Here is a 13,874-nt window from a genome sequence, read left to right as displayed (position 1 = left end):
TGGGTATGTTGTGTCTAGTTTTGCATATTGTTATTCTACGCCCATGATTCATTTGCGTACGTAAAACCCACCGTGCAACGGTATTTAGCCCGAGTCAGGTTGTTATTAATAATTGAGGTGGGTACGACCACTACAACCTTTGTATTTACTCCAGACATTTTGTCCATCTTCCAATTTTGACCCCTAATTTTGCGAATTCTACATGTATGCAAAATTTGAAGCCGATTGTATGCAAATTTTACGAACGTAATCGATAGACAAAGTCAGACAGACAGACCACAATGACGGGAACGTAAGCCCCGAGTCAGGCTAAAATGTGGCAGACAAAGTTATTCCCCCTTCAAAATTCTGTTTGTTTTCAGATTGGTCAAACTATTACTATTATTTGCATTTCATCATTCTCTGCACTTCCCCCGGAATAATAATAATATCTGAAAATGTATTTTGCCTTCCATCCACCCATCCATCTCCTCCTCCGGCTTTATTTGCTATTTGTCTCAGCTGCCCTTTCTCACACTCCTCAACAGGAACTACAGAGTTTGGTAAACTGAGCCGAAATAAAATAAAGTTCGCAATCAGTTCTGTCTGAGCTGGAGGAGGATTGGATTAGGTTTGGATTTCGGGGATGCTGATGACACACGGTGGAAAAGGTCGTGGAGAGAGAAAGTTTATTTGGCACTTACTCGCAGGTGATGGGAGAATTCCTCCCGCTCATCTCCTCCCCCTCATATGCTCCCGCCCAACCCCTCCCGCTCGTCTCCTCCCGTGTACATTTTCCTCCCCGCACTATCTCCTCCCCGCTGATCTCCTCCCGTAAACATTTTCCTCCCCGTTGCGTCTCCTCCTTCCGTATTCAACTTTGTCTGACTACCCAATATATTCAAGATAGGGGATCTAGGGCCGTTCAAAGTGTGTGACATGGTTCTGACGATTTTTTAAATAATTGAGGGTATTCATTACGAGTTTCCATATCATCATAATTTAAAACAAAAAAAATCAAAAACAAACTTAGGTGAGGCATTTCTTTTTACAACGTGCAATAATTTGATGTGTGCATCATTAAATGATAAATATATGCATGGAAACTTTAGCGTGGACATAGTTTGAAAATGTCATAGGAAAAACTTTTTAATTGTCTGATTTTGAACCTTTTGGTACCAAAATATGCAGAATTCAGAAGACATATTAAAATCAACTTTATGCATATGGTGGGAGACGGTAAAATTTCGGTTTTAAACTTTCAAATCAAAATTTAAGACAGAAATATATATTTTTGTAGATGATATTCATAATTATTTGAAGATTTGTAAAAATCCCCAAAACCGTGCCACCTAATCTGAACGGACCCAAATCTCGGATCTTATAACATTGGGTAGTCAGACAAAATAGAATACCGAGGAAAAGCGACACAACGGGGAGGAAAATGTATACGGGAGGAGATCAGCGGGGAGGAGATATTGCGGGGAGGAAAATGTATACGGGAGGAGACGAGCGGGAGGGGTTGGGCGGGAGCAAACGAGGGGGAGGAGATGAGCGGGAGGAATTATCCTCCAATCTTACTCGCACTTTCACTAACAGCAACATCCTCGTTTCCTCCTCTTTTTTATCCTGACAACAACTCATCCATCCATCCATCCATCTATCCCTCCATTTTCGACATTAGTCTACATCTGCACAATTTCTAGCGTACATACCTGCACACCTAGATACATATGTACACACATGCCCACATGCCAACTCACCATGGAGCAGCATCGATCTGTTTTTGGGGGCTCCCTTTGTGCAAAAACTGTGGCACAAAGAGAACAGAAAATAACAAGTTGGTTATTGGTAGGAATAACAGAAAATGATGTGATTTCAAAAAATTTCATGCCACCAATCAAATCCAGTAGTTTCATCTACGTCAATATTTTTGAATCCACATTTTCTTTCATGCCCTCCAGGCTAGACGCCACCACGCCACGCCACGAAAACAAATCCAGAACACCTGTCGTGATTTATCAACAAGTTCCATCCATCCAATCCAACCCGTACAAAGGATAGACCCACAAAAACATTTGTTTGCTAAGTATGAATTTCTGTCCGCTGTCGTTCTTCCGACCACACGAAAATTAGCAGATGGACGAAATCATCAACTTTAATAGGATCCGTTCACCTGGTTCTAATCAACTTGACAAGTACGATACACCCACACGACCGACCACCACCGACACCACCACCACCACCACCACCACAGATTTTGTCATGACCAGATAGATCCGACTCGATTTTATTAGTTTTCATTTCTATAAGTACGTGGTCGATGATGATGACGGTGGTGGTGGTGGTTTGCTGGTTATTAGCTACATACGTACACTTTCTCCACATCTTTCTCTCTCTGGTTGGTGTGTAATGCAACCAGCCAACCATAACCAATCCATGTCATTCTCTTCCGGTTGAGAAAAGCCAGGCAACGGTACGTACAGTACACATTTCTGACCCTGGGTTTCCCTCCTCCATTAACTCTTCTCTTCTGAACATTAGTCCATGTTCAGTTCAGTCCGTGTAATGAGGTCTACTTGATTATGATAAATTATCGGAACTCGGCAGGCACTCTGTTTTATTGTTGGATTGCCACGTACTTTCCCTGCTTTCTTCTTACTTACGTAGCAATTCATTTCATTATGCATTCTTTTTCCGAGATTTACTTACAAGCTCGTCAAAGAAATAGATTGAATTAAATTGAACTTTATTGAGTTTTAGTGTATGTATGTACAAATGTCAGTATCTCTTTTAGTGCGAAATACAATAATAACCTTAGGCGTCAGACAGGGTTTAGTCATCAAAGCTAATTGTTATTCGATTTTCATGTCCGACAGACCATGTATCCCACCCACACTGGAAATCTAATCCAATTACCATGTTTTCACTGCGACTTCAATCATGACAAATTCCAATTTCGTCATTCACGTCGTCATTCGCCTATTCCGCTATGAAAAATAAAGCGTTTTGAGACGCAGATGTTGGCAGAGATCGTGTCACGGATTTGACTTTTTGACTTGACTTTCGAGCTCTTGAAAGTTTCTCCAATTTGGCAAGTTCTAAAATTAATTTTTCTTTTTCCGTCCGCCGTTCCACGAAAGAAAAAATTGGGAGAAGTTGGTTTTGCTATGTTTTCTCCAATCCACTATTATCTATGACGCGAGAGAAAGAAAGGAAATAATAGATTTCTCCGAATCCTCCAATTTTCCTACTTTTGTTCACTTTTTGTAAAGCTTGTCAAAAACATGTTTTGAAAAATGGGGTCTAATTTGCAAAGATTGATTCGACTGAATTTATCTGCAACCTTGAGGAGAGGAATAAAGTGGCCCTATTTTTCCATCTCATTACATTGAATTGAAATGATGTCGCAGATTTGAGGGTTGAGTGTTTTTAGGAGAATTGAAATGTACACGGAATGACAGGTTTCAATCCTGCTTGGCTTCCTCTCTCGTGGCGTTGCGTGGCGAATTTCCATAAAAGCACAGCGGGGATAAAAAGACCTTGTTTTCCAAATGACGGTGGTGGAATGGACCACAAAACCGCAACTCTCACAACAAATTATGTACGTAGGGAAAGTGGAGTAAGTAAAAGCTCTGCCTCTTGGGAGATCACTAAATTGCGAACGAATGGATGTGCTGCATGCGAAAATATTTAGATTTTGCATGCTTTGCAGATGTATGTACGTATGCATAATAATTTGAATTTAGTAAACACGTTAACTCATCTGAAATGCATTACGTTTAATTATATTTTAATTTATAATTTCCATTTTTGGCTTTTAAACCATACAAAATGCCAAAATTATTTATTCCCTGCAAAAATTGGAATCAAGTTGAAGTATACAGAATTCTTAGTAATAAAATTGTAAAATGGAAAGCAAAATGGCAAGTAAATAAAAAATATTGCACAATTTCAGCAAATATTTTACTTTTGCACGTGTACTGTGTATCTACATATTTATTTCGCAATTCATAAAGATAATTCAATTCCAGTTTCACTCTAATCTTACCCTTTTCTGCTTTTAAAACTTAACGACTCACTTTTAAGATGCTTAACAAATCGGGTTTCGCAACTTCTCCCCAATTTAATTTAATTTCAGAATCTCGTGATTACATAATTCTAAATCCTTTGTTAAAATAATTGCGATATAAATAACAAGACCCTCTAGAATTAATACTTCTGTCTGACTAATGTCGCCAACTGTAAATATATTTGTAAATACGTGGCCGTGAATAATGAGGTCTTATAGGTAACCCGTAATTTAATCTCCTCCTCCTCCTATTTCCATCATCTCATCTCTTCTTAGGTTACTCCCAAATTCAAAAGAAACTATTATTATGGCTGCGACGACGTCGACAACGACGACGATGACGACGTTGATGACGATAACCATCACCATTACGCCTTTTAATTCCTCGCATGAGAAGGCTTTTAGGATTATAAGATGGATTTATTATTTGCGCCATAATCCCTCATCAAATTCACCTCGGCGTATAAAACTGGGAAATGTATATGGAAGAATTACTTGATATCCTCTCTCTCAATTTAAGTGTTATTACTTATTATTATCACAGGTTTATGGGGTATGCAATCCACCATCAAACTTTAATGGACCCACTCCAGTGTCACTTCGTGTCATGTCATGCCATGGTTTATTTACGCTTTCTCAATATTTGCTGGGGATTGAATTGATGTAATGTAATGTTGTGAGTAATGTGTCTCTGAACGTGGAGATAAGACGTGGACACATCAGTCGCCGCGGACAGAGGGACAATGTCCCCACGGGTATTAGATGTCCCCATCATCTCCCCATGTTATATAAACCCCGCCCTCCCCTATCCTACAATGTTAAAGTCCCCACAGCTTCCGCGGCCAATGGGTCACACAGACAGACATTGGATGGTCGTGGTGCTATTAATAGTCGACAATACTAAGCGGATTACTTTATTTACTTTCACTTTCGCTTTCACCCACCAAACTAAGTCCTTCTCCGTTGCAAAATAAAATTCTCAACTGGCTGCCACGACCAGTTATTCCGGGTGGGTAGTCGTTTAACTTCTTATAGATCGACTCGGCTTAAATTGTCGGATGGGTTTATGTTATGATCAAAAATGTGAGATTATTTATTGAGTTTGAAATTCTGCGGCATATGCACAAATATGAAAACATGATCGTCACTTTTATGTAGTGATCTATATCAGACAAGATTTGTACTTTGACAAGATTTTCACAAAAAAAATATCAGAGGCAATCATTCATCTGTCATTCGCAGTGTTGCGGGTTTGCTACATTTCAGGCATGCAAAGCAAGAAATGGAAGAGATGTAAGGTGCAAGAAACTGCAAAAAAGTGCAAAAATATGCAAAATAAGCAGTATGAAGGAATATCGGGGGAAAGTAGTTTTTTGCACCTTACATTTCATGCAGGTCAAAATAAATTTCTGCAAGAAATCACTTTCTTGCGGTTATTTCTTGCACCCGAAACACTGATCATTCCGTGTTATACACGGTGCCCCCTTCTTCGCCTTCTTCGATGAGGACGTTGATAAATCCAAGGCCCACCCACAAGCAGGCGAGATTTGAACATAAGCTCAAGATTGACAGGATGATTAATGGGGAGGAATTGCGAATCTGGTCGGAAAGGTCACTTCCGGCATAAATTCGGTATGGAATGAAGACAATCGTGGCCGCGGTGAGGATGGAGGTGACTGCAGCCCAGAGTTGGCAGACTTGCAGATTTCTCTGATAGAAAAAATCATATTTTAACAATTGAAACTTAACCAGGCAGGAAATTGATTAGTTACTTCTTTGCTCCCGTTAAAGAGACAGCCTGCAAAGAGTAGTTGGAGAGCTTGAACTGCGACAAAGGTTCCAGAGGCGATTGTGATGTTTATGGCTGCAAATTTTACATGTGGTTTTGTACCAAGGAATTTTGCATGTACTTATTTTTGCAATTATTGTAAATACATGCTTATTACCATTTGAATAACTCACGACGTCTTTAATGGTCAGAATTAAGAGGGGAAATGCAACAATCTGAGAAATACACTAATTTAAATATGAAAGTAATATGCCCCAATGAATTTAAAAGTGTAAATATGTACCAGTTGAACCAAAGCTGAAAATTTACACCCAGTTTGTAACGAGCGACCAAAAAATGAATTTGGTAATAATTTATCCATCCTCAATTTGTATTTCTTTATTTAAACAATTTCTTTAAACAAACAACAACAACTCGTGGGAGACATTTTCCAAGGTTTGGTTAGCCTATGGTTTTACTTAGCAAATGGCGTTAGGACGAGAATCATCTGGATTTTTGCATTTAACTTGCAGCTTGCATTATCTGCAAGTTATGTAAGTGGTACATACCATACATCGGGTTGAACGACGAAACGGGGCAGTAGTAGTGGTGGGATTTTTTGCCGTTTTTTTGCTACGTCTATGACAATAGTAGTCGACTAACTAACTAGATAGGATTTTGTACATGTATATCTACGCGTACGGTACCAGTAACAAAGTCATGGATGAGTGGGAAACTTATTGGTCTGTGAACCTATCCTACCTGAAATCTTACCACTATTTTGTGTGTAACAAGGAGACGGATTGATTGAATGGACGATTTTTAGGATATATTTGTCACTTAAAGTTAACATATTTTGTGATTTGTATTTGTAACAAGAGTAAAATATGCATAATTCAAGTATAAAAAACACAAAATACATGAATACATACTTAAAAAACAGACTGATAATACAATGAACGGTTTTCTATATCTTCATCATTTCCGTCTCATCCTTTGATGAAGTCTGTGTCTCAATACTTCTCCTTTTCAGTTGATGCATAAACGCCAAAATGACCCACATCAAGTACCACGTCAGCAAAAGTTCCAGTCCAGGGACAGCAATTCTGAGGAGAAATGGGGGACTTGTTTCAGCCCCTTGTCCCACCAATTTGTCCCGGACCATGATTTCGTACAGAATCTGCAGAGCTGCCAGCGTAATTACGACACAGCTAAAGATGAACCAGACTTCACATTTTTTGTAGTTTTTCTGAAAAAAAAATAAGACAAAATTTGATTTAAAATTTTTAAATTAAACGTTGATTTACATCAATTACAAAAAAATTTAAATGTAAAATAACCTCCACAACTCCATACAACAGTAAAATTGAACATCCAAGCTGCACGATTCGCATGATAACGAGACAAATCCCAAATAACAGCGTCATTGAAACTGCAAAACACCACGTTTTTTTACATTTTATGTCACTTTCACTAATTAGTTTTCAACTTTTCTGTAGGTAAATAAAAACTTTTGCATTTTACCTACGTAGTTCACATCTCGTTTTTCCGGATCTGCCACATCCGTCGAGAGAATTGTCACGGGTGTGCTTTCCAACACCATTGCGGCTGCGAGCTCCAGAATTGACAATATCTGCGAAAACAAATTAAATAAATTTCCAGTAAAGGTTTCCGAGTAATTAGCCAAATTCAACTTTTGCACGTGTATGTAACTACGTACCACGTCAAAGACAGCCACTGTTTTCGCTACATGGGCCAAATCTCGACCACAACACGGATTCAGCATTTTGATTAAAAATTTATTTGTCCAAAATTTTATCGAGAAATGTTTCCGAATCAGAAACAGACGGGATGTGATCTCTTCCAAAATACGACCGAAACCAGTTGCAGTTGAAGAAACACCGCATCCGTTGTTCACCAGCCACGTTAACGAGAAATGTGTACGTGATGTGCAAACCGTATTCAGAGACTTGTAGTACATCCTTTTAGAGTCTCATCTCTCTCTCTTTCAGATTCTTACCACCATTTCAATTCAACCCTTTCATTCAACACAAACCTGAAACCACCACCACTTGTTTACCGTCTAATAACTATTGGTATTCTGTGTATCTGCGAAACTGCATGAAAATAAAAGTTGGTTTGGTGGCAATAAAGGGTTAAAAATAGGACGAGTATAAAAAACAGGGCACGACATGAGTTATGAATTTCATGTAATTCGTTCCCACTCACTATTTTAGTACGCTAAAAATGGACCAAATTCACTTATGAACGTAAATATGTATAGGAATGTTTTTGCGTGTAAAAGTAAATTCGACTAGTTTTGTTGACAAGTTGCTGGTTGGAAACTCTGAATTGAAAACAAATTTGATTTCTATTTTTGGTGAAAGTAGTGAATTTGACACGTAGTATGTGTTTATTTTGGATTGAGTCAGGTCTGATTTTTACATTTTCACAATGAATTTGTGTTATGGTTAGGTAAAAATCAGAAATTGCTATTGCATAACAGAAATAAACGCATTTTGAAATGAATTTGATTTGGTGAAAGTGGAACATTGATGCATATTAAACTTTATTAAACACAAATTCGTCTTTCAAATTGTACAAAAAACCAATTTGAAAAAAATCAGCATGGATGACAAAAATTCACTAATTGCAAATACAGTTTATCTTGTAAAGGGCAACGAAACCATTTATGTAAATCTGTACTTTGAGAGATATGCATTCCATTCCATCCCGTCATAAATAAATATTCCAAGTTAATTCCTGTAACACACATTCCAAAAATGTAACAGACCATTCACTTATACACTTTCCCATTCCAAGTACAGGACCAGATTCCTGTGAAATGTCATATTTCACACAAACTGCAAGCAGAGACTGACACGTTCAGCATTTCTCGTTCTTTTTCTGACATGCATAAATAATATATGGTCCAAAAACAGCCATTTGGTCTGGCACAGGATTTTATCACCAGGCAGAACATGAGGACCCACACCCACAACATCCCTTCGTCCATCTGTCAAACCTCTTTCCAGTTTCAGAACACCAGCAGCAAAAGAAAGTGCATAGTCATCTCGTGAACATATTTTAGTTCATTTGCATACATACATATTTTTAGTAAGGATTTGAAAATTTGCACAATTTGCACAAAATTTGCACTTTTAGGAAGAAAAGTGCATAAGCATGTCATCTTCCGCTAATTTTAACCCTTGTTTGGGCTGGATGTCGATAAAAACTGGGACAAAAGTCGTCGCTATATTTCAAGTGGTATGAGAAAAAAAACGATTTTGAAAAAAATTATTTTGAAGTAATTTCAACTAATAATTTTAAATTATTCGACACTATGAAACGTGCAGGTAGTTTATTTGGCGATTTTTATGCTCTCTTCAACCCTAGCGATTCTTCGCTTCGTTTGTTTTCCGGTTAAATCTGATTATGCTGAGGATGCAGAAATTGTTGAACACCACGAGGAGAAAAATGATCCTGGTACGTAGTTTGTTCATAAATTAAGACCTCGTTTTGAATTTGTAACTAAATATGTACATATTTAAATTACATTTTAGACTGGATTATGCTCATGTCTATCGTGTGTTGGAGCTTGGTGGCTTTTATGGCGTCCATTACGCTGTACAAAGGAGCTCGAGATGTATGTACATATATGTATTTCTTAGGAGGGGAGGTTGTGTACTATCAACTCCCGGATCACGATGCCCTTTGGATATGTTGTAGTGTCCCATGAATGTACAAGAACCCTGAAGTGGTTTGATTCCATGGCCACATTTGCGCCCGCCACACCCACTCAAAGGTGCCCAAAAATCGCTTTCACTCCAGCTTTCACTCATTCAAAACCACGCCAAAAATCCAATTTTACTCCGATTTTCAAATTTCTTTCACCATTATACTCCCAGATAGTTGCTTTCTTATTACCAACATCAAACTCAACGTTTTGAAATTCTTAGTATTTAAAAAATTTAAAATTCTGAATGAGCAATGTTGTAGTAATTAACAAAAAAAAATATGTCTGCAAAATAATCATCAAAAAAGTTGAGTTTGATGTTGGAAATAAGAAAGCAACTATCTGGGAGTATAATGGTGAAAGAAATTTGAAAATCGGAGTAAAATTGGATTTTTAGCGTGGTTTTGAATAAGTGAAAGCTGGAGTGAAAGCGATTTTTGGGCACCTTTGAGTGGGTGTGGCGGGCGCAAATGTGGCCATGGAATCAAACCACTTCAGGGTTCTTGTACATTCATGGGACACTACAACATATCCAAAGGGCATCGAGATCCGGGAGTTGATAGTACACAACCTCCCCTCCTTAGACATGTAAATCCTTATTAACGTGCTTAGGACTCGTCACTAAAATCGTCAAAATTAGTACGTATTTAATAATTTCTCGGAAATGGATAATTTTAAAATTCCGGACGACATATTTGTAGCCAGTAAATTGATTAATAGAATGGCCGTGAGTTTTTTTAAGCCAGTTTTGATGAGGTTCAATTTTTTAACCATGCTTTTCTGAAGGCTGCTTAAACTTGAGATCTCCTTCAAAAATTGTTGAAATCTGGACGGTATATTTTTAAAAAATTGGGAACGACTTGCTCTACAAATTTGTCGTCCAGAATTTTGAAACAAATTCCTGGAGCCGAGAAATTATTAAAAATGTGCCGATTTTCCGGATGAGTCATCGAGTTCTCATTAAGAAATTCGACTATTTATTAACACTGGCGAGAATATCATTTTGTAACTTTTTCTATCAGAAAAATCGGATCCAGTGCAAAGTTTGGATGATTATCAACCTCACAATGATAACCATCATCATCGCAGCAATCGGAGTGTTCATCATATTTCCTCAAGTTTTTAATGATGGCGATAATTCCATTGGAGATTCTACCAACCCATTCTTCATCTCAATCATACTGGGAAGCGTCATTGTTCACACATATTTCGCCCTCGTCGTGTTCTCCTTTATGCGAGGGCTTTGAAAACGATTCTTGTTAAATATTCCCGTCTCAATTTCTCCAGAATTTTCTTGTTCTCATTATTATTACACAAACTTTTACAATAATCTTTATGACTTCGTAGAGATAATGATCAGAGGGCGGTTATTTATTTCATACTTAGGAAAAAAATATTTAAAAAAATATGTACCAACAAAACCATAAAAATAAGATTTTCGAAAAATATGTACCAACAAAACCATACAAATAAGATTTTCGAAAAATTCATACTTTTGAATTTGATGCTCATACATTTGAATACATTTGATTTTCTTGTGGTCCAATTTCTTCGAGCAAAAAAATCGTCTCACGACTCACAGCGTTCAAATATTTACAAAATACTTAGGTATATGTATTTAAAAAATATCTACAAAAATTACCTATTTTTCAAACAATGGCGGAAATATTTGTAAATATTTATGTCTGTAAACCTAAAAATAGATATGCGACAATATGTAAAAACATTTTGAAATTTTTGTCACCCGCAAAAATTCGGAAACACGCCCCCACAAAGTCGATCATCATCAAATGAAAAAGTTGGAAATAAATACATATCCGCCCTCTGATGATAACCATGATGTCACAATTACATTAAACCACTGATCTTATGTCCCCAACTCTTAATGGGGAACAGATTCATTTTTATGATCCTCTCTGCTACAATTATCCTCATTCAATAAAATTTAAAACCCTACGTTTCTCGGTATCATTACTTCATTTGAAGGGAAGTGAGCAAACAAAGCTATAAAATAAAATGAGGACTAGAATAACATAAACAAGAGCTCTGAAGGTGTATCGGGTTTCAATTTTGCGACGCATCCAATCATCATCCAATCCATTTCTCCAGACGGAGCAGAAGAGGATGCCAAATAAGAACAAATAATTTTACAGGATTCCTTCCAGTAGGGTGACAATCATTGTTCGGTCAAAGAACCTTAAAAAACTCATGTCACTTTCTTCGGTAAATAAAATCTAGATAGAAATCTGCTCTCCTGATAATTTGTAAATTTCCTAAATTATTTTTTTTGCGTTATCAGTTAATCATGTCGTCATCATCATCATCATGTAACCCTTGCTGTCGCCTACTCAGTCCGCAATCAGCCACAAAAGTCGTGGCAATTCTAGATATTGTAAGACTAATGGAAATTAAGGATGAATTTGTAAAATATTAACACAAATTGGGCAACTAATTAAGTATTCTATTACATTTGATGAACAGATATTTAGTTCTACGATGGCAGTTTTTGGATTGAGCTACTACATTTACTTCTCGATCGAAGAAAGTGAAAAGGTTCCTGAGCCTGAAACTATTTTTCAATCTGTGGAACTTGGTAAGGAAACTTTCTTCAAATTTCCGAGTGGTACGGAAAAAGTGTAACTACTTATTAATTAGTGCTCGTAAATGGGGTCGGTATCAGCATCATTGGATTTCTTGGTGTCATTTTTGGGGCCATTCTTTACAAGGGAGCGGATCAAGTAAAGTCATTTTTATTACAAAACTGATACTGAAATTTCAAGTGATTTAAACTATGTAAAATATTTTCAGAATTGTGCTCGAAAGTGTCACATTTGGCTATTATTTCGCTACATCGTGATGACCTGGGATCTCATTTCCTTCATTAGAGGACTCGTCGACGCCTCATCCGGGGCACTCTGGATTTTTATTACTTTCACCGAGTTCGTCGTCGAGTTGTACACGCTTGTTGTCGTGTACGCATTTATCCGACTGCTTCGGGGGGAACCGATGTGCGGATTTTGCCAGTTTTAAGTAATACCATGGAACAAGATGTAGATATACCCAGAATCTGATTGGCAATTTTTATCTCTGACGAATTTACATAATAATACTTATTTTAACATGTATGTTAATTAATACATATACCGATTTATGTTAATATTTATTGGGTGTAATATCAAGGCATGGTTGTAAATTGCATAAAACTAACCAATGTACGTACATTATTCATATCTTATTCGTAATAAACTAATAATTGTTCTTTTCCTGCTCGGAAATCCTGGAATTGTACGAATTTCCTAATTCATTAACATTACGAGGAAAACATTTGCATAAAAATTTGACCACAAAACGCTTTCATCAGACTAGAACAGACATAAAATATTATCAGTTCATATTTACATGCAAACCGATAAAACATAATAAAAAAATTGGTAATCAATCATGGCGTGCATCCCACTTGTCAATTTTTGTGGATACTCGCTTAGAAAGGGAGTCAAATTAATCGCCATGATGGAAATGGTACATAAATAAACCGTATTTCATAGAAAAAAAATTATCACAAAAGAGCTAAAGGTATTTTACGCAGGCTTTATCAGGATGTTTTATCCTCGCCTGTATCATTGCAACCCCAATTATTATCAATTTTGGTAAAATGACGAGTCAGAAGGAGGACAAGGATTTAATCCGAGAACATTACCCACATTCTTGGTGGACATCGGAATTATTTCAAGGTGATCATTCCGGAAGATTGCAAGATTTCGAGTACACGAAAGGGTGGGCAAGTAAGCAAAACATCGGTAAATATTCTTATCTTGGATAAGTTATCCACTAATTATTTCATAACTAATCAGCTCTCCTGCTTATCGCGGAACTTTATGCCCGACTTTTTTTCTCAATTGGAATATTTATCTTGGGAATTTTACTTTGGGATGCAAGCATTAAGGTTGGAATAGGTTTAATACTTGTAAAATTTTGAAAAACATATTTTGATGTCGTCACATTTTTTATGAAGGGCAATAAAACCAATACTGACCATTGGGTCAATATTCACTACGGGATTGTAGCCCTCAGCTTGTACCTCTTCATTGACCACGTGCTAATACCAAGGCAAACTCCATCTTCATCATCATCGGTTGGCCAAGTCCTTCATCTTTGGTTTATCGTGCTACAACTTTACTCCGTATTCGTGGTGCATTCTTTTTCAAAAGAATTGGGGAGAAGGGAAGATTTGAGGCAGATAAATTTGCAGATTATCAGTCAAACATGAATAGTGATAATAAAGCCTTAATACAAAAGAACATATTTTTTGTGACTATTTA

The 13,874-nt window shown here is 37.1% G+C and overlaps 3 protein-coding genes across 3 annotated transcripts; 2 read left to right on the top strand and 1 right to left on the bottom strand.

Moving 5' to 3' along the window:
* Positions 1-5,114: 5,114 nt before the first annotated feature.
* LOC110851949 lies at positions 5,115-7,796 on the bottom strand. The gene is made up of 7 exons (XM_022099899.2): positions 7,540-7,796; positions 7,344-7,452; positions 7,160-7,251; positions 6,124-7,068; positions 5,998-6,055; positions 5,824-5,915; positions 5,115-5,761 (listed from the first exon to the last, which is right to left on the bottom strand). The coding sequence occupies exons 1-4, from the start codon at positions 7,603-7,605 to the stop codon at positions 6,787-6,789; spliced, it is 549 nt and encodes a 182-aa protein (XP_021955591.1). The 5' UTR covers positions 7,606-7,796; the 3' UTR covers positions 5,115-5,761; positions 5,824-5,915; positions 5,998-6,055; positions 6,124-6,786.
* Positions 7,797-8,836: 1,040 nt separating this feature from the next.
* Positions 8,837-12,838, top strand: LOC110852540. Its single transcript, XM_022100644.2, has 8 exons — positions 8,837-9,086; positions 9,176-9,305; positions 9,383-9,465; positions 10,578-11,778; positions 11,855-11,947; positions 12,037-12,148; positions 12,211-12,293; positions 12,364-12,838. The coding sequence occupies exons 4-8, from the start codon at positions 11,764-11,766 to the stop codon at positions 12,583-12,585; spliced, it is 525 nt and encodes a 174-aa protein (XP_021956336.1). The 5' UTR covers positions 8,837-9,086; positions 9,176-9,305; positions 9,383-9,465; positions 10,578-11,763; the 3' UTR covers positions 12,586-12,838.
* An 85-nt stretch (positions 12,839-12,923) lies between these two features.
* Positions 12,924-13,853, top strand: LOC110852572. The gene is made up of 4 exons (XM_022100672.2): positions 12,924-13,074; positions 13,142-13,337; positions 13,407-13,498; positions 13,568-13,853. The coding sequence occupies exons 1-4, from the start codon at positions 12,997-12,999 to the stop codon at positions 13,820-13,822; spliced, it is 621 nt and encodes a 206-aa protein (XP_021956364.1). The 5' UTR covers positions 12,924-12,996; the 3' UTR covers positions 13,823-13,853.
* The last annotated feature ends 21 nt before the right edge of the window (positions 13,854-13,874 follow it).

Source organism: Folsomia candida, unplaced genomic scaffold (assembly GCF_002217175.1).
Source record: "Folsomia candida strain VU population unplaced genomic scaffold, ASM221717v1 Fcan01_Sc007, whole genome shotgun sequence".
Taxonomy (NCBI): domain Eukaryota; kingdom Metazoa; phylum Arthropoda; class Collembola; order Entomobryomorpha; family Isotomidae; genus Folsomia; species Folsomia candida.
Note: the sequence above shows the minus strand (reverse complement) of the source record. Positions and strands in the feature narration are given on the sequence as shown.